Raw genomic sequence first — 21,050 nt, forward strand, 5'->3', positions numbered from 1 at the left:
CGGCCGACCGGCTCCCTATCCGGGTGATCTTAGAGGTGGACTCAACGACCCTCGGCACCACCGTCTCAGACATTTAGTGTGATAACAACACGGAGAATTTTTTCTCTTGGAATGACTGAGAACTGGGAAAATATTCTGAATACTCGGAGCTGACTGACAAACGTTTGTATTTCCTTCCTTTGGTAGTGTGCGTCAGCATGGTGCTGCTGCCATATTATATAATATATATATATATATATATATATATATATATATATATATATAAGTGTGTGTTCTCTGTAAACTGTAGCGATGCAATAAAATTAAATAAAACAAAATTAATAAAAAATAATAGGGGTGGTAGGAGAGGAAAAGATTAAAGTGTTCAGTGAGAATCCACAAGGTCTTCTCTGAATGCTGTTTATTTTCTTCTTCGAGGCTGTGGGTCCCTTCAATTGCACCAGTAGTGGTACCCCTAAAATAAATAAATATATATATATATATATATATATATATATATATATATATATATATATATATATATCGTCTATACTAGACGGGATACCCGATTGCGCCTGGGTATTTCACCCTTCCCCTCCCCCTCTCTCCTAATATCACCCCCCCCCCTACTTTTTTTTTTTTTTTTTATTAAGTTATGAGGTACATCTGCATTAGTGCAGCTACCCTAGACTATATGAAGTGGAGTACAGTGTGTCAAAAAAAGCTAACTAGGTGATGCTATAAAATCCCCATCACACAGGATGGTTAGTCATACAGAGACATGTGATAGGCGGTCTGCACTGGCAGACTCCGGATGCATTTTGAGGATATCAACAACACAAGATTGAATAAGGTAGCAGTGGTAATACAAGTCCCCATCTCGCAGGATGGTTAGTCATACAGGGCCATGTGTTTAATAGCCTGCACTGGCAAATTTTGGGTATACTGTGAGGATATCTTCAAGAATACGAGAGTGAATAAAGTAATTGCAAAGCTCCAGGTACCTCATGCCAACTGGTCTGAAAGGTCTAATAACTGGGCATTCAGTGATGTAGTGCGGGAGATCATGCCGTAGTTCCTGCTCACAGAGTTTGCAACTGGAGTGCTCAGGATTGGGAGACCCGTCACCTGCAGCCACCTGCCACAGGTAACGGTAACCCAACCTGATCCTTGCAACCACTGTGTCGCACAGTCTAGTGGACGTTTTGTGCTGTCCATAGATGTAGGTTTCAGATCTGAACAAATCATAGCTTTTTATACTAGTACTTTCAGGTCGTTGGGAGTCAGTAAGTTCTTCCCTATCAGATCTGAATGTTTGGACCAATACAGTTTTGACAGCAGAGATGGGGATACCTAGATCTAATTCAACTTCAAACTTGTTACACGCTAATTTGGCTGCAATGTCTGTCTCATTATGATGGGTTATATTTATGTGTGAAGGTATCCATACAAAGGAGATTCGAGACCCTTTACTCTGTGCATCAATTAGGTCATTTATAATTGGGAGTATTAGGTTCTTGCTGTCGATCTTCCAAGAGAAGTTTTCGATTGCTTGAAGAGCAGACTTTGAATCGCAGAATATTATTCCTCCTCCAATATTTTTTAATGTGCTGGTTGCTAAATGTAATGCTGCTAGTCCCCCCTACATCTACTGCCTTCACCTACTAAGTCTATGGATAACACAACCACTATTTTAGTCTTGGCCATGAAAGGAGCTCGGAGTTAGGGGGGGGGGGGTTAGGAGGAATAGGGGGATAGAACCACACCTGTTTCTCTGGCACGAGTTGTTCTGAGGCACCAACACCAGAACAACTGTTGGCGACTGATTCATGAAGATAAAGCCACCCAAGAGGTGACACGGGCATTGAATACCCCCGTAAAACTGTTGTTCCCTGCTCCCACGTTCCTATACCCTAGGGGATAAGAACGGGGGCGTCTTCGCTATGTTGTTCAGGTACAATCTCGGTCTAGGACAACTGTACCTTATTTGCAATGGAGTTGGTTGGTCGCCGTCGTATGCCAGACACCTGCCATCATATCTCGCCCAAGACCAATATAGTGGTACTGGCTGGCCGCTTTTTCCTCGCGGCTCCAGTGACATCCCACCCACAGCACACACGGCTTCATCCACACACTGGGTGGGTATCGTGTCAGACCCGTACACGCCCGCACCCTTCACCACGCCCGCACGCTACACCACGCCCGCACGCTTCACCACGCCCGCACGCTTCACCACGCCCTCCAGCTTCACCACGCCCTCCAGCTTCACCACGCCCTCCAGCTTCACCACGCCCTCCAGCTTCACCACGCCCTCCAGCTTCACCACGCCCTCCAGCTTCACCACGCCCGCACGCTACACCACGCCCTCTACAACTCGCCACAAAAGACCTCCAACAGGTCATGGATGCTTGCTAACTTTTCAATTACAGCCAATACCAAGTGCAGATTACAGTGGTTTAGGGTCACCCGGGCAACCAACCATAGCTTTATTCCCAGGGAGCGGATGGCGTGTGAGGCTGGCGGACTTTATCAGTAACGATGAGGACTCTTAAGGTCTCCAGAGCTGGCTTCCTGCCCTGCCAGCCACGGTACTGTATGCAGGCGAGGAGTCACAATAACGTGGATAAAGTATGTTGGCCAGACCACACACTAGAAGGTGAAGGGACGACGACGTTTCGGTCCGTCCTGGACCATTCTCAAGTCGATTATGTGTCGACTTCACAATCGACTTGAGAATGGTCCAGGACGGACCGAAACGTCGTCGTCCCTTCACCTTCTAGTGTGTGGTGTGGTCATCACGGTACTGTACACCCACCTGGGCTCTGGTCACGTGACCCCGCTCATAGTGCAAGATAATACAAGCATGAACAAATCCACAAGGGCCGTGATGAGGGATCGAACCTACGAGTTCGTAGATAGGCGAGTACACGTGTGTCTATACACCCGTCCTCAACTAGTAGACATAAGTCCTGATAGATAAGTACCCGCTCCATCATCCTACATCACCCCGCCAACACAGACATCAGCTGATAAGAATAACGGGTATAGAAAGTGGGTATAAGATACCCACTTGAGTACCTGACTGCCCCAGACAGACACTGTTGACAACTCCACAACAAATCCTGGCCCCTGATGCGCTAACATTAGCAGCAGGTGGAGGGAGGCTGAGAGTAATCTCCGAGCCGTCATCTTAATAACTGGCATCACTGATGTATGGGGAGTATTCACATCTTAAGCTCCTACGTATGCTGTCACTCAGTTCATTGTTCGGTTCCTTAGGACTGCATTTACTTCACAATAAGGCTTTTAATGAATAATATATTTCTTCAGGACATGTGGAAGAGTTTCTTGAAATACAAAACAACGTACTTGACCATCAAGAGAATTGTTTATCATATCTTTCCTCCAATCATCCATGCCCCCTACCCTCTATCACCCTCCCCACACCACCATACTCATTCATGGACCAACATTCATTTACTCATTCTACTTCAACATACACTCACTCATTCTATTCTCACATTCATTAAAGGTTAACATTCACCCACTCATATGGCATGGCTGTTCACCCAGTCTGCCCCAGGACCAATATGTAACGCGAAAGTGTAACTAGGACAGGGCACGTCTAGGTCGACCGTGACCTAGATGGTGCCATGCCAGGTGACATAGAGTGCCAGTCAGTTGCTGTCATACTTGACGGGCTGAACCCCTAAGCATGAGCCGTCTGCCTCACTGTGCCTTACTTTGAGGGAGTTCGTATACACACAGTAACTAGTTCTTGAGTATATTGTCAACAGTGTTGGGTCACAGTATCATGACAATATATACTGTAGTATACCCAGACCATAGTAGCCCTAGACCGTAGTATCCCCAGACCGTAGTATCCCCCAGACCGTAGTATCCCCCAGACCGTAGTATCCCCCAGACAGTAGTATCCCCCAGACCGTAGTATCCTCCAGACCGTAGTATCCCCCAGACCGTAGTATCCCCCAGACCGTAGTATCCCCCAGACAGTAGTATCCCCCAGACCGTAGTATCCTCCAGACCGTAGTATCCCCCAGACCGTAGTATCCCCAGACCGTAATATCCCCCAGACCGTAGTATCCCCCAGACTGTAGTATCCCCCAGACAGTAGTATCCCCCAGACAGTAGTATCCCCCAGACTGTAGTATCCCCCAGACCGTAGTATCCCCCAGACAGTAGTATCCCCCAGACTGTAGTATCCCCAGACCGTAGTATACCCAGACCAGAGTATCCCCCAGACCGTAGTATCCCCCAGGCCGTAGTATCCTCAGACCGTAATATCCCCAGACCGTAGTATCCCCCAGACTGTAGTATCCCCCAGACAGTAGTATCCCCCAGACTGTAGTATCCCCAGACAGTAGTATCCCCCAGACTGTAGTATCCCCCAGACAGTAGTATCCCCCAGACTGTAGTATCCCCCAGACAGTAGTATCCCCCAGACTGTAGTATCCCCAGACAGTAGTATCCCCCAGACTGTAGTATCCCCCAGACAGTAGTATCCCCCAGACTGTAGTATCCCCAGACAGTAGTATCCCCCAGACAGTAGTATCCCCCAGACTGTAGTATCCCCCAGACCGTAGTATCCCCCAGACAGTAGTATCCCCCAGACTGTAGTATCCCCAGACCGTAGTATACCCAGACCAGAGTATCCCCCAGACCGTAGTATCCCCCAGGCCGTAGTATCCTCAGACCGTAGTATCCCCCAGACTGTAGTATCCCCAGGCAATAGTGTCCCCGCTCTTCCTATATGAGCCATATATACACACACTAGAGCGATATATACACACACTATACCAACACAAATGACTGCCTCCAAATATTTATTTTGCGTTAGGTAAATTAATATGTGTAGCAGGTGTCATTGTTATGTTATTCCGGTGTAGTGTTGTTTTGGTAAACACGAGCCACGTGATCCATTGGACCAATAGGAGAGGTGGGTTATATTTATTGGCTGTGGGCCAGGCGCTCAACCAATAGGGAGGCTCTAAGCAATGTGACGTAGCACCACCACCACCACCATCACCCTGTCTCATTGACTGGAGGGCGGCGCTCACTTCTCATTGAGCTCTCGTGAGAGGAGCCACGCTCACTTGAGCTCCTGATGCAGTATGGGGGAACTCTGCCTTCCTGGCCGTTGTGCGAACCGACCCAACCAAAAATCACGCTGAGGCATACCCGAGAGCTTATGCTGCGGGTCACAGCCTTATTCCTGCTCAGCTTTTGTACACATGACACAGTATCATCCCTTCCACTCATCACACTCACCTGTCATCAAATCATGACATGACAGGGAGGGGGAGGGGGGGAGGGCCAGCCAAGCACAGTTGGCACCAGTACCACCATTATCACTATCTCGACCCGTGCTAACAACAGTATTTACTACCACAATCACCACCTCTGTCGGCATTTTCACTTCGAAATGCACCATCATCATTATCGCCAGGACCAGCATCACCACTATCGCCTGCACCATCACCACCGCTCCCACTGCAACCACTAGCACCACCCTCAGTACCACCACCATCACCACAATCACCAGCACCATCACAACCACCAACACCACCTCCCCCCAACACCACAACCATCCTCCCCCCCACATCCCCCCGCCCCCAATACCACAACCACCTGCACTGTATCAACCATCAGGACTGATACAGTACTGTATCAATACTGTATATACACAAAATAAAGATAAGGCCCTACATCACCACCCCAGGCTTACCACAGCTTTTGAACAAAAAAAAAAGTGGTACCTGTTACTCACCTTGTTACAGCTGTACTAAGCTACTGGTTACAGCGGTGTGTTGGTTACAGCGGTGCCCTGGTTAGCTGAGGGCGTGTCTAGAACAAGGATTATGTCAGCTTTAAATCTGGTTTGTGGTAGGCAGACACCCCCGACCCCTTTAACACAGGATCCGGCTATACCAGTCAGCGACCACCAAGGAATACCTCCACACAGTAAGAACAACTTCTGCCTATAATCTTTCAGGATAGAATCTGCCTATAATCTTTCAGGATAGAATCTGCCTATAATCTTTGATTATATAATATGCCTATAATCTTTGAGGATATAATATGCCTATAATCTTTGAGGATATAATCTGCCTATAATCTTTGATTATATAATATGCCTATAATCTTTGAGGATATAATATGCCTATAATCTTTGAGGATATAATATGCCTATAATCTTTGAGGATATAATATGCCTATAATCTTTGAGGATATAATATGCCTATAATCTTTGAGGATATAATATGCCTATAATCTTTGAGGATATAATATGCCTATAATCTTTGAGGATATAATATGCCTATAACCTTTGAGAATATAATCTGCCTATAATCTTTGAGGATATAATCTGTCTGTAATTTTTAATTTGGGATCTCGATAAAACGAATCCAGTGAGTGTTGTTGTTGTTGTTTATAGATTCAGCTACTGGGAACAAAAAGTTGCAAGTAGCACGGGCTATGGTGAGCCCGTAGTGGACTTACCTGGCACAGGAGCGGGGCAAGTAGCACGGGCTATGGTGAGCCCGTAGTGGACTTACCTGGCACAGGAGCGGGGCAAGTAGCACGGGCTATGGTGAGCCCGTAGTGGACTTACCTGGGGCACAGGAGCGGGGCTGTAACTGGCTTACAGAGAGTTCAGGGCCAAGTTTTTAGGACTATGAAAGCTTGGTCTTGGGGGTGTGTTATGGGTGGTGGCTGACTTGGCCCCAGTCCAGCTGTGTGTCCTGTTGCCACTACTAATGTATCCTACAACCTTGCCACTACTAATGTATCCTACAACCTTGCCACTACTAATGTATCCTACAACCTTGCCACTACTAATGTATCCTCCAACCTTGCCACCACTAGTGTATCCTTCAACCTTGCCACTACTAATGTATCCTACAACCTTGCCACCACTAATGTATACTACAACCTTGCCACTATTAATGTATCCTTCAACCTTGCCACTATTAATGTATCCTACAACCTTGCCACCACTAATGTATCCTTCAACCTTGCCACCACTAATGTATCCTACAACCTTGCCACCAGTAATGTATCCTACAACCTTGCCACCACTAATGTATCCTTCAACCTTGCCACCACTAATGTATCCTACAACCTTGCCACCAGTAATGTATCCTACAACCTTGCCACCACTAATGTATCCTACAACCTTGCCACTACTAATGTATCCTCCAACAAATTTCCCCCTAACTTAGTCCTTCCGCTTTCTAAATATTTATTGAACTGTGACGCGCGCGAGCAAATATATACGCGTGTATACACAAACAAGCACACACACATGCATAAGCAAGCAAGCAAGCAAGCAAGCAAGCACACTCATTATATTACTAAGATTAAACAAATACATAAGCGAACGAGCTCGTACGCATCACCAAATGGAAAGTTCAACTAGCATACAAAAAAGGTTTCCAGTAATGGAATTTGTTACATAAAATATAAGCTTCAGATTGTGACGCCTTGTTCAAGAGTGATGGGGGAGGAGGAGGAGGGTGATCGGGCGGGTATGATTGATTGATTGATGAAGATTAAGCCACCCAAAAGGTGGCACGGGCATGAATAGCCCGTAAGTGGTGACCCTTTGGAGCCATTACCAGTATCAAGAGCTGATACTGGAGATCTGTGGAGGTGCAACTGCACTCTGCGTGACGGGAGATATCTCCCGTGGGGCCGGTATTACAGTCAGAAGCAGCATCCCTAACTGGTACAGAATCGTTAAAATTCTGGCAGTAATGAACAGTTGTACAGCGGTGTCAATCTAACTAACATGTTTAGACAGTGCTAGGACAGACGGGACCAGGTTGGTGGTGGTGGTGTTGGCAGCGTCCCCGGCGCCAGAGATCACTGGAGGGTTGGGGGGCGGGTGCCTACCTCAGGGGTCTTGGCACCATCCTGGCCTATCTACAAGGTCTGACTCAACCCCCGTCCAAAGTCTGCATTTATGTTGGCCAGTCACTCTCGCAAAACAGACGGGTCTTAACACTGTCCTTCGCGAAAAGTCACTGTTAAGGGTAAATCGACACGTGCGTTCAGACGCTTCATGCTTCTGAAGACATCTGAAGGCCTTTGTAGACCTCTGAATGCCTCTGTAAGCCTCTAAAGACCTCTGTAGACCTCTGAATGCCTCTGTAAGCCTCTAAAAACCACTGTAGACCTCTGAATGCCTCTGTAAGCCTCTAAAGACCTCTGTAGACCTCTGAATGCCTCTGTAAGCCTCTAAAAACCACTGTAGACCTCTGAATGCCTCTGTAAGCCTCTAAAGACCACTGTAGGCCACCGAAGGCCTTATGCATCAAGAGCTGAAGCATGAACCTGTGTCCATAAATAGACATACCCACATACACACACACACACACACACATCTTCAATAAACATAATGAAATTGTCAGAAGTAATCTGTCATTTATCTGCTCAGCAGACAGGTAGTTTACAGTGCTGAGAAGAGTCATCAGTCATCAGTCAGAGTCATCAGTCAGGGTTCTGTCAGGCGCGCGTCAACGTCCGTCAGTGCCCGGCCAGACTGACAACACTGCCCTTGTGCCCATTCCCCACTACACATGTCGCAGTAGCTGCAAATGTTGGTGTTGGAATAATGAGGTTGAAAGTTGTCAGTCGTGTACAGCTGTATGGCCCCGTCCATCAGGCCTGTGTTCACCTAATAGTGTCTACAGGACAGTGGGGTATAGCTCTTGAGACCCCGCCTCCTACTTCTCTTCTGTGCTTGTACCGTTTTCTTTTTTTAACTTGACTTAAGTTAACTTATTTTTATTGCAATTACTACATAGAGTATTTGAGTCACGGCGCTAAGCGCTATCTTCACCCATTATTTTTTGAATAACTAATTTAAAGCATTAAATTAGGTTAAACTAATGTAAAAGTTAAACTAATGTTGTTAATGCTATACATTAGCTAAAAATAATAAAAGGTTGGTGAAGGAAGCAGTACCAAATGTGGTATAGGGAAGAGCAGTGTGTAGGCTCCACCGTCCACCACACACTACTGACCGCCACCACACCCTCTACCCTACTGTATATCCGCTTCTTCCCTCCCACGTGTAATTTACAAGGAATAGTTCTAGTTCATTCATCAGAAGATATCAGAATATAAATGTAGATTATATAATCTTGTCTCCCAGAGTTTACAAGACGCGAGATACACAGCGCCTCCACGAGGCCACAGGCGCATCACAGCCTCTCGGAACTAGTTTATTTTCACAGAGATCCGGATGGTACCAGTGATGGAGTGTGGTGACCCCTTGGTTCCTCCTGCTGCTGCTGCTGCTGCTGCTGCTGCTGCTCACTGACCTTTCCTTCTCTCACTCCTCGACGCGGGAACCACCGCTTACCTTACACGAAATAATATTTTGTGGGTATATCCTTGTCCTCTGCCTCTGCTGGCAGTCTGTATTCATATTATATATACTACGTTTAATGGCAAATATCACGATGTTTCTTCAAGCAAAGGTTGTGTATGGCGGGCATTTAACGTTGGCGAGCATTTAACGTTGTTGTTGTTTCAGATTTAGCTACTCAGAACGAAGTGTCCATGTAGCACGGGCTATGGTGAGCCCGTAAAGGCATTTAACGTAACCGGTTTATTATATACTTGGGTACGTATCCTGTGTGCTGGGGGGGGGGGAGGGGGCCTCACACAGTGGGCTCAAGAGATGGACCTCAGAGTTTTTTCAGCTAAACTATTTACATTTGCGGTGAATTACTTCTACTTTACTTTATTTAACTTATTTTTGTGATGGAGTAGCAAGAGGAATACAAAAAGTAGAGTAGTGACGTTAATGTTACAGTGCAATATGTACAGTATTGCCCTTGTTACTCCATCAACTAAATTGAAGTTAAATAAAGTAATAAAGTAAAGTGGAAGTAATTCACCGCAAATGTAAATAGTTTAGCTGAAAAAACACAGAGGTCCATCTCTTGAGCCCACTGTGTGAGGCCTCCCCCGCACCCACGCACACAGGATATGTATACAAGTTACATAACTGTTAATGATAAAGTATGTTAATAACAGTACTGAAGTTAATGTACACGGTAATGGGGTAAACAAATAAGAAACTTTCAGGCAGCTGACTTATCTGCGTGAAAGTGAAGTGACTCAGTGAAGGTGTGACCTTTGTAAGTGACATGTGTGTAGGCTTAAACATAGTCCACAGGCTTTATTACAGGTTAATGCAGCTGGTGGACGACCCGTGCAGCTGGTGGACGACCCGTGCAGCTGGTGGACGACCCGTGCAGCTGGTGGACGACCCGTGCAGCTGGTGGACGACCCGTGCAGCGAGGTGGCCGGTACACTAAGCCGGCGTCAGGCCCCTCTAGTGTGCTCTTCTACTCTCACTCTACAACTCGTCCTCTTACTAATTACGTCGCTTTTCACTCGTATGCGCACTCAGGCTAAAAAAAAGGTCATAATTCAAAATGAAATAGGCTCGCGAAAGTGACGTAATGTCCCGTTTTCTGTTTTGGGTCCACTGGCTTAGGTTGTTAGGTTAGGAGAACAATCTTTCAATTAATGGTTTTCATGACGTTTTTAAACTTAGGAGAACTTCTTGCCTTCCTAAATTTATTTTCAATTATTTTTCATTTTCAAATTACGGCCTTTATTGGCCGTAGCGCACACGAGCGAAAAGCAACGTAATTTGTAAGAAAACGGGTGGCAATTGTATGGGTTCCCCCAGTCCCTCTCGCTAATATTAAACTCCTACCACCCCACCACCACCACCATCTCTCTCTCCCCCATTCCTCCCTTCCAAGAGGAAGGGGCATTCCTCTTGCACGCCTGTAATGGAAGGGGGGCCACACTCACTGACAAGCCTGTGATGTAAAAGGGTCAAACCCTCTTACAAGCTTTTGACGGAAAGAGTCACACTCTTACAACCACAAGCCAAGCACAAGGGACACGCGAAGATTCATGAAGATTAAGCCACCCAAAAAGGTGGCACGGGCATGAATAACCCGTAAGTGGTGGCCCTTTTGGGCCATTACCAGTATCAATAGATGATACTGGAGATCTGTGGAGGTGCGACTGCACCCTGCGTGACGGGAGATGTCTCCCGGGACACGCGAAGGACAACGTTGTTGTTGTTGTTATAGATTCAGCTACTCGGAACAAGTTCTAAGTAGCACGGGCTATGGTGAGCCCGTAGTGAACTTACCTGGCACAGGAGCGGTGTTCGTGTCCAAGGACAACGCACAACCATAAGTAAGACAGTGGAGGTGACCTCTCCAGAGACCACCGGCCTGGGGAAAGTATTAACCACGGGAGAATGCTCTTGGCCACGAAGCATGCCCCTGATGGCCGTAAGCGCCCGAAGAATAGCCTGAAGAGATAGTTTAGGGGGCCAACATCTAGCCAATCACCAGCACGCTTCTCCGAGAGGTAATCCCGGAATCGTCGTGAACAAGCACACGCTTAACCTTCGTCACGCTTGCCTGACCAACCGTCTTCTAATATGCACTCTCTCTCTCTCTCTGAGAGCAACACTCGGTGCCTCAAGTTCCCGCCAGACCAACTGCCTCTCTGGCGAGGCGGATGTGGTCCGCGATGGCATTGAACCTTGAACCTAATCACGATTCGCAGATTTCTTAAGACCGGTTCTGTTTTGTTATAATTTCAGTCCGAATCAGAGATGGGTCATCAGCGCAATAACCTTACATCATGTTGGGGCAGACTTTTTGTCACGGGTTGCCATCCAGCCGTGAAAGCATCATAGTGTCCCCCCGAGATGTGTCTTCGCTGCTGTGTGTCCCCCGAGATGTGTCTACGCTGCTCTGTGTCCCCCGAGATGTGTCTTCGCTGCTGTGTCCCCCGAGATAAACAACTTGTGGAGTTGTACCAGAGAGTCAGCAGGCAGTTGTAACAACAGGCATGATGTGGAGTTTCACTTCTCCCTCTCAGCCATTTTCTAGCAGGGGAATGTGTTCTGGGAGTCAGGTATAGTCAGGGAGAGTGTGCAGGGGAATGTGTTCTGGGAGTGAGGTATAGTCAGGGAGAGTGTGCAGGGGAATGTGTTCTGGGAGTGAGGTATAGTCAGGGAGAGTGTGCAGGGGAATGTGTTCTGGGAGTGAGGTATAGTCAGGGAGAGTGTGCAGGGGAATGCGCTAGTAGGTGAGGATCACATACCAATTACAATGGTCGAGTCTCGTGACAAACAGCACTGAAAGCCCTCAATCGTCCCTCACGCCTCCTTAGCGTGGGTATTGAACTGAAGAACTATCACCCACAGGGTAAAGTAACTATCAAATATTACCGCATGGAAAACTTTGAAATTATTTATACATAAAGCTTTCAGAAATAGTTTAATCAATCTCCAATCACTAATCTTTGAAAATTTATGCCCCAAACCCCCCCCCCCCTCCCTCTGTATACATTAAGGCCACAACCAGCTTACTGACCAACCAGCCAATAAACTACTTTAGTCCTAAACAAAGTTCAGGAATAAAGTAAGCACTGAGTGTATATACTGTGAGAGGCAGTGTACACCTCTCTGTGTATATACACTTGCGGGTTGGCCTTTACCCTGATGGACGTGGCATCAAACAAGCCTATCCTTTGTTTATACTTGACATTTAAATGCATATATTATATTATATATATATATATATATATATATATATATATATATATATATATATATATATATATATATATATATATATATATATATAGTTATATTGACGAAGCCTTATTTTAAATTGTTTTTAGCATATTAGCAAGTCCTGTGGTAAAGTAGGCTGCTAGTCGCGTGACTTCAACACTAAAGCCACACACTAAACAAGTGGATATTGGCGCCACATTATTCTCCCCTGGACAATTATCCTGATTATACTGTGTGTTCCATTATATACCAGAATCCTGCAGGTAAGGTTGAGGCCCACAGGAGTGCGGTTAGGAAGAGGGTTGGTGGGGGTGGGTGGGGGTTGTGGGATGGGTAACGTTAGGGGAGGAGGGAGAGGGTAAGGGTGAGATTGAGAGGTGGGGTAGGAATATACGGAGGACGAGGTGTATGGGAAGGCATGGGAAACATCTCCCATCACGCAGGGTGCAGCCGCACCTCCACAGATCTCCACTATCATCTATTAATGCTGGTAATGGCTCAAAGGGGCCACCACTTACGGGCTATTCGTGCCCGTGCCACCTTTTGGGTGGCTTAATCTTCACCAATCAATTTATGGGAAGGAAGGGGCTGGGATAGTTAGTTAGGGAGTAGGGGAAGGTATGGAGGACGGGAGGGTTGAGATTAACTGCTAACGACTCGACCAAGACACACAAAGCCTCGCCCCTACGCGGCCCCATGGCCTGGTACTCTGAGGCGCAGGAGGGTGATGCTAGGCTGCCACAGGCCCATACCACACCTGTGATGATTCACTTCGTCCTCAGGTTAAACAACTGACGACACCTGTTATATCGTATTGCTATTTAGAATTTAGATAATGTATTAATGAACTGGTCCTGGTGAGTCTAATAACTGTCCATCCTCTCTCTAGGCTTATTAATATTCCATTAATAGTCTCTTGGTCAACTGACAAATGTATCTTTGTCCTAAACAGCGAATAGTTTCAAGATATAACTTTGTTATTTTATATCCAGAGATCAACCTAACCAAAACTAACCAAACCTAACTTAACATACCCTTAGTTTTCTGACCCAGGTCCCTTAAGCACATTGAAGCCCTAATTAAATTTAATGCGTTTTTGGAGCTATTATGATAATGAGAAAATAGACATGGATGTGGTGATTACCCAACTACGCCCTGAGACCTGACTGATCTGTGTGAGGGGCGCAACACAGCGCTTGGGGCAACCCGTTCTCGCAAATTCATATAGTCAATATTGACTTATTAACTACGTGCATAGGTGATATACTAAACATAATAGATACCCTTAAAAAGCTTCATAGAAAACACCGACCTTACCTAACCTTGTTAGTATCTTAAGATAAGCATCTTATTGATTTGTAATTACAACTATTACTTAACCTATACCTATAATAGGTTAAGTAACAATTGTAATTACGAAGCTATAAGAGGAGGGGGCGCTCGGTGGGGTGAAATCACTTGCAATATAAATTGTCATTGATTTGCAGGCGCTGTGGGGGGGGGGGGTGGCTGTTTATTGTACACTCGACCTTGACGAGGTGTACACCTGCGCTCAGCCTGGACCAGTCACCACAGTTGTTCTGTCTGTACTCGATCTTGAGGAGTTCACTAGGTTGTACCTGCTCCTTGTACTCGATCTTGGCTAGTGAAGCAAGCCGTCATCGCACTTTGACCTATAACTCCCCTCAGACCAAAAACTGATGTACTAAAAATCATTGCGGTTCACAAAATTAATGTGATGTCCCGTTTTCTGTTCGTGGGTCCTCGGTTAGATTCGGATAATTTAGTACATCAGTTTCGTGACGTTGTGAACGCTCCAAAGGACGGATTGAGTGAAGACGGTCATTCTGCCTCTGCTCGACCACTACAGACAGAGACGGTCGTACGGGTCCGTCTAATTACCCAAAGGCTCCTAGCATTACGTAAGGAATGAAGAAATATGACATATTTACTCACAATAATGTTGATGATGAATAAAGAACATGAAAAAACATATTTTTACTCTGAAATAGTATAATTGTATAACAAAATTAGACGCAACAATATATCTTGGATAAGACGCTCTACAACATTGTTGCTCGAATCGTCGACTTCTTATGGCGTCACCTGCCACTTAGTTCCGTCTAATTTTGTTATAAAATTATATTATTTCAGAGTAAAAATGTTTTTTCATGTTCTTCATTCAGCACCAATATAAATATGTCATATTTCTTCATTAAATAAAGAAGAATAGTGAATAAAGTGAGTAAATATGTCATATTTCTTCATTAAATAAAGAAGAATAGTGAATAAAGTGAGTGAACATGTCATATTTCTTCATTACTTACGTAATGCTAGGAGGCTTTGGGTAATTAGACGGACTGGATCATACTACCTGTCTCGACCTTCACTAGTTGAGATGGTAACTCAGTACTGAGATTGCACGCTGCCTATGATAACATATTTTTGTATGCGCTGTTTATGGTAAGTGTTGGATGAGAGACCTGTCCTCTTAAAAAGAACGTCGTTTTTGACCATTTGTCCGTATGGCTGAATATGGACGTAATTTTAAAATGAAAAAAAAAATGAATATAAATTTGGGATTTTTTTTTCAACACCAGTAAGTTAAGGGTCCTCTGATAGGTTAGGTGGGCAGGAAATTCTCATAAAGTTTCAAAACGTTATGAAAAACGTTAATGAAAAGAATCCTCTTCTAAGCTGGCCGAGTAAGCCGGACGACTCAAACAGAAAACGGAACGGTATGTCACTTTTGTGAGTCGATTTCATTTTAAATTACGTCCAAATTTGGCCATAGCGCGCATACCAGCGAAAAGTGACGTTATATTTAAGAGGACGGGTTGCGCAGCCAACACTAAAGCAGCCCGCTGAGGGAAATATGCTGACCTGGAGTTCCTGCTGGCGTTGACGCTGCCTTTGGCAACCTTCAGTCTCCGCAAACATTAAACATTAAACGACGAGCTGCTGTTTAACCTTTGACGACTAGTTACACTTTCTCTCTGACTTTGTTAGAACATGTAGCAAAGTGCAGACGAGGAGTCACAACAACGTGGCTGAAGTATGTTGACCAAACCACACACTGAGTGAAACCACAAACCACACAAGTGAAGTCGTCCCTTCACTTTCTAGTGTATGGTTTTGGTGAACATGTAGCAAAGTAACCGAGTCTGGAAATGCAACTGCGTAGCGTTCCCAAATCCGGATACGGCCACATCTAGCCTGGATAATACACATATCCTACGTAATTTTGTTCGGCTATGGCTACATCATGCCAGAAATTCAACTGCCAAGTGATACACAACTTTGCTACAGACTCCTGGCTTGGAAATACAGCAGCTATTTCCTAGAAAAAAATAAAATTTTTGTTTAATTATCAGGGGGAAAGTGTCAAGCCATTACGACTTTATAGTACTGGGAAGGGGTCAGGATAAGGATTTAGGACTTGGGACGGGGGAAAGGAATAGTGTTCAACCACTTGGACGGTCGGGGATTGAACGCCGACCTGCATGAAACGAGACCGACGCTCTACCGTCCAGTCAAAGTGGTTGGGTTTATAATTGATAATAAACAGCTACGACAAACTTTATACTAGGTTACTAGGAAAGACCAGAGAACACAATATTATGAAAGCTCTCAGCACTGATGTTCATCTAACTCGGTAATAATCAACTAGGTAGTTGTGTGTTCTTCTCACTGGGGTAATAATGAATTACTTACACCCTCAAACGTTCGTCCATGATATCTTGAGATTGTTATCTTGAGATGATTTCGGGGCTTTAGTGTCCCGCGGCCCGGTCCTCGACAAGGCCTCCACCCCCAGGAAGCAACCCGTGACAGCTGACTAACACCCAGGTACCTATTTACTGCTAGGTAACAGGGGCATAGGGTGAAAGAAACTCTGCCCATTGTTTCTCGGCGGCGCCCGGGATCGAACCCGGGACCACAGGATCACAAGTCCAGCGTGCTGTCCGCTCGGCCGACCGGCTCCGATATAGATATTTAGTGGATATCTTTTATCATAATTGGCATAACTGGCAGACCCCTCACAGTGTTCAAGAGAGAACTTGACAAACATCTCCAAATGATACCTGATCAACCAGGCTGTGACTCATACGTCAGGCTGTCTAACAGCCTCGTTGATCAATCCAGCAACCAGGAGGCCTGGTCGACGACCGGGCCGCGGGGACGCTGAGCCCCGGAAGCACCTCAAGGTAAGGTAATCATTCATATCTCTAGTCTTAAGCCACGTTATTCCCGCCAAACACACACCGAAACTACGACGTTGGTACAACGTTCGAACAAGTTTTAACACCTCCTAACCAGTTATAACAACCAATATAGCAAGTTGTAACAACGTTCTAATACGGCATAAACATGTTAAGCCAAGATGTAGCAACTTTATTACAAGTTGTAACAAGCGGAAAATAGAGACAGTTACGGTTTGTGTTTCCAGGGTTGTGACTCATCATCTGCACATAAATATTAGTTACTGACATTTGTTTTATTTAGTTACAGATATATTTTGTTACAGATATATTTAGTTACAGATATATTTTGTTACAGATATATTTAGTTACATATATATTTTGTTACAGATATATTTAGTTACAGATATATATTTAGATATAGATATTTAGTTACTGACAAACAAAAGCTTGCACCAAAGTTAAATAGACTCCAGCGAGAGTAAATATCAAACATAATACGCGCAAGTTTAATGTTTTGTAAAGAATTGTGCAATATTATTATTATTATTACGTCATCTCTTGACATTCTCTTGTAAAATATAAATTCGTTGCAAGAGGTTACGAAATTCACGAGCAAAAGTCACTTAAGAAAAAAAACGAGACTATGTTCACACAATAGTGTCTTCCCTTTGTTTTAATTAAAAATGTATACTGCATATATGGCGCTCCATGTGTACAGGATACACTGATACATGTTAATGATACATGTTGTAACTATAGACACGTAGAGTTACTACTGTGGCTAATGCCCTCCTAGCACGGTGAGGCTAATGCCCCTCCCAGCACGGTGTAGCTAATGCCCCTCTCAGCACGATGAGTCCACCAGTACACTCAATGACATGAACATCACATACTAAGTCTGTAATGATCTGTGCAGACCATGGCTTCTCCCCTCTCTCCTTTCTCCCCTCTCTCCTTCTCCCCTTCCTCTTGCCTTGTTCATTCGCCCCCTCCCCCTGTTGCTTCATTCCCCCTTCCCTTTTCCTCCCCTGTTGTCCAGCCGTCCCTAGTCATAAAACTGTTGGAGTCAGGTGTCCTTAGGTAGGGAGACCTCCCCAGGCCTGTCCTCTACCAATCCTTGTCCCAATCCTATTCCCTAATTTCTCCCTCCAATCCTCTTTTCTAATCCCTCCCAATCCATCCATCCCAACTATTTCCTCTCCTTCTCGGTCCACCATAGCCATTGACAACAACCTGGTGGACCAAACTCTCACAAGTCAAGTCTGGCCTCGGGCCGGGCTTGGGGAGTAGAAGAACTCCCAGAACCTCATCAAGCAGGTATCAAGCAGGTAAGCAGACAAATTCGAGGTGCGACCCTAGTGCCATAAAAATCGTGCTCTCAAGTTTCCCTTAGGTGGACAGCCCAGCCTGTTTCCCACGAGTTGGTCGTTTACTGCTTAGTTCCAGTCTCTGGGAGAGGCGCCCCAGGCAAGTGTCAGGCTTTTCATTGGCCAAGAGCAGGGGCTTTTGGTTCATTGGTTAGATGTGCCAGGGATGCCTAGTGGGCGGAGTCCCCGGTAGTGCTAGATGTCCCATTGGCTGGGCCATCGGGCCTAGAGCAAAACTGAATTCATTGGCTCTTAGACTTGGAGAGGCGGGGTTTATTGGGCTTAGGAAAACTTAGAAGTGGGTGGAGCAACAATCAATCAAATGGGTGGAGCTTGTTCCACTGGAAAAGCTTGTTGAGAAATTGTAGTTAGTGTGTCTTGGGGCTCCACTGGGGTACAGGTCATCTGACCTAGAGGGCAAGCCACTCAACATCTTTGGCACATTGCAGTATTAAGGTATTGTGCCACATTAGTATTTCATTATAATCAGTACTTCAGACCATTGCCTGTAGGATGTTTTAAAAGAGTAGGATACATTTCCATTTGATTTAAATTTACATGTCTGTTTCAATAAAGAGAATAGTTTGATCTAGTGGTATTTAGTTAATACCCCCTTTTGATTATTACTGCTGTGTTCTCCTGATATGTGGTATTCTTGTGCAGAATTTGAAGTCCCTCTATTCTCAATAAGTAAAGTAAAGGTTATATGGTTTACTCCCCAAACAATTATATTACTAAGGTCCCTATTGCCCTTGAGTTCATGATCACTGATGCCTGTCCTTCCTGGGAGATCAGTAATCTAGACACATTCAGGTATGTTAGTGGGAAGATGGTGGCAGTCTTTAATAAGTTGTTATTCCTCATTTTTAAATTAATAAACCCTCCATTTGTTGCTTCCCCCTCAGAGAGAGAGAGAGCTAATAGGGGCAAGATCCCGAGCACCGCCGGGTACTCCGACGGTACTGATCAAGCAGGTGGGTAACCGTTCAAGTCCTACATACATTACAATGTAAACATATGTGGCTTCATATTGACACGTCCAGACGTAGTGGCAGCAGAGTGCAGGTAGCGAGGTACAAACTACAGCGGTCACTCACCTCAACGTCTCATGTCTTCGGTATTATGAGAGGCCTTGTCCCCGGGGGAGCGATGTTGACGCTACATCCTCCACTTCTGTGGCTGCTTGGCTCAAGTGTTTACCACAAGAACACAATGGCATACAATACCTCTACTCCTTGATGGCCTCTTGTCATCATCTCGGCCGTCCTGACAGGCACGAGTCAGTGAACCGCGTGTCTAGACTCCTCAACTACTGTTTCTCAAGCACAGATGAATGACAACTGGCTCGTGTGGTGCGGCCATCTACATTGTGCAGTGCTTGTTCATTAGACTTTTATGTGAGTTAGTGAGTTTAACGTCTTGAGAGTGTCTCGGGTTACTAGTTAACCTCTACCAAGGTTCACTCTTCACATCTTCAGTGATGGCAGGTAACAACTTAGTATTTTTTCAGCAGTTTAAAGTCGTTCTGCTCTGTTTTTGATTTACGGTAATTTTAGTTCAAGTAGCGAGGTTTAAGGGCAGGGATTGGGGGGGGGGGACGGTAAGGTTCAAGGGCGGGTGAGATGGGCGGATTCAAGGACGTGTCCGCCTGCATGTGTACCTGGCCTGGCATACCTGGCCTGGCCTGGCCTACCTGGCCTGGTGTACCTGGCCTGGCCTACCTGGCCTGGTGTACCTGGCCTGGCCTACCTGGCCTGGTGTACCTGGCCTGACCTACCTGGCCTGGTGTACCTGGCCTGGCCTACCTGGCCTGGCCTACCTGGCCTGGTGTACCTGGCCTGGCCTACCTGGCCTGGTGTACCTGGCCTGGCCTACCTGGCCTGGTGTACCTGGCCTGGCCTATTTGGCCTGGCCTGGCCTACCTGGCCTGGTGTACCTGGCCTGGCCTACCTGGCCTGGCCTACCTGGCCTGGCCTGGCCTACCTGGCCTGGTGTACCTGGCCTGGTGTACCTGACCTGGCCTACCTGGCCTGGTGTACCTGGCTTGGCCTGGTGTACCTGGCTTGGCCTGGTGTACCTGGCCTGGCCTACCTGGCCTGGCCTGGCCTACCTGGCCTACCTGGCCTGGCCTACCTGGCCTGGTGTACCTGGCCTGGCCTACCTGGCCTGGTGTACCTGGCCTGGCCTACCTGGCCTGGTGTACCTGGCCTGGCCTACCTGGCCTGGTGTACCTGGCCTGGCCTACCTGGCCTGGTGTACCTGGCCTGGCCTACCTGGTCTGGTGTACCTGGCCTGGCCTACCTGGCCTGGCCTACCTGGCCTGGCCTGGCCTACCTGGCCTGGCCTGGCCTACCTGGCCTGGCCTGGCCTACCTGGCCTGATGTACCTGGCCTGGCCTACCTGGCCTGGTCTACCTGGCCTGGCCTACCTGGCCTGGTGTACCTGGCCTGGTGTACCTGGCCTGGTCTACCTGGCCTGGTGTACCTGGCCTGGTCTACGTGGCCTGGTCTACCTGGCCTGGTCTACCTGGCCTGGTGTACCTGGCCTGGTCTACCTGGCCTGGCCTACCTGGCCTGGTCTACCTGGCCTGGTGTACCTGGCCTGGTCTACCTGGCCTGGTCTACCTGGCCTGGCCTACCTGGCCTGGTCTACCTGGCCTGGCCTACCTGTCTCCCTTCCAGACCAAAAACACCTGCAGCACAGAAGGCTTCTCTGTAAAGTTTACTCTTAAAGACTTAAGCGTTAATGAGTACACAGTTGTGAGTGCTGCCAAGACTGGACTTGACGCAACACGCCACACAACACAAGACTGGACCTGACGCAACACATCACACAACACAAGACGGG

At 46.5% G+C, this 21,050-nt stretch overlaps 1 protein-coding gene across 1 annotated transcript in view; it reads right to left on the minus strand.

Annotated features, from left to right (window-relative positions):
- Positions 1-6,640: 6,640 nt before the first annotated feature.
- LOC138350871 (uncharacterized) overlaps positions 6,641-21,050 on the minus strand; it is an 18,572-nt gene continuing 4,162 nt past the window's right edge. Inside the window, exons 2-5 of the mRNA XM_069302319.1 lie at positions 18,814-19,002; positions 15,870-15,971; positions 11,189-11,353; positions 6,641-7,120 (exon numbers count right to left, since the gene is read on the minus strand). Of these exons, the coding sequence (XP_069158420.1) occupies positions 6,641-7,120; positions 11,189-11,353; positions 15,870-15,971; positions 18,814-19,002 (936 nt within the window). The remainder of the gene's footprint in view (positions 7,121-11,188; positions 11,354-15,869; positions 15,972-18,813; positions 19,003-21,050) is intronic.

Source organism: Procambarus clarkii, chromosome 47 (assembly GCF_040958095.1).
Source record: "Procambarus clarkii isolate CNS0578487 chromosome 47, FALCON_Pclarkii_2.0, whole genome shotgun sequence".
Lineage (NCBI taxonomy): Eukaryota > Metazoa > Arthropoda > Malacostraca > Decapoda > Cambaridae > Procambarus > Procambarus clarkii.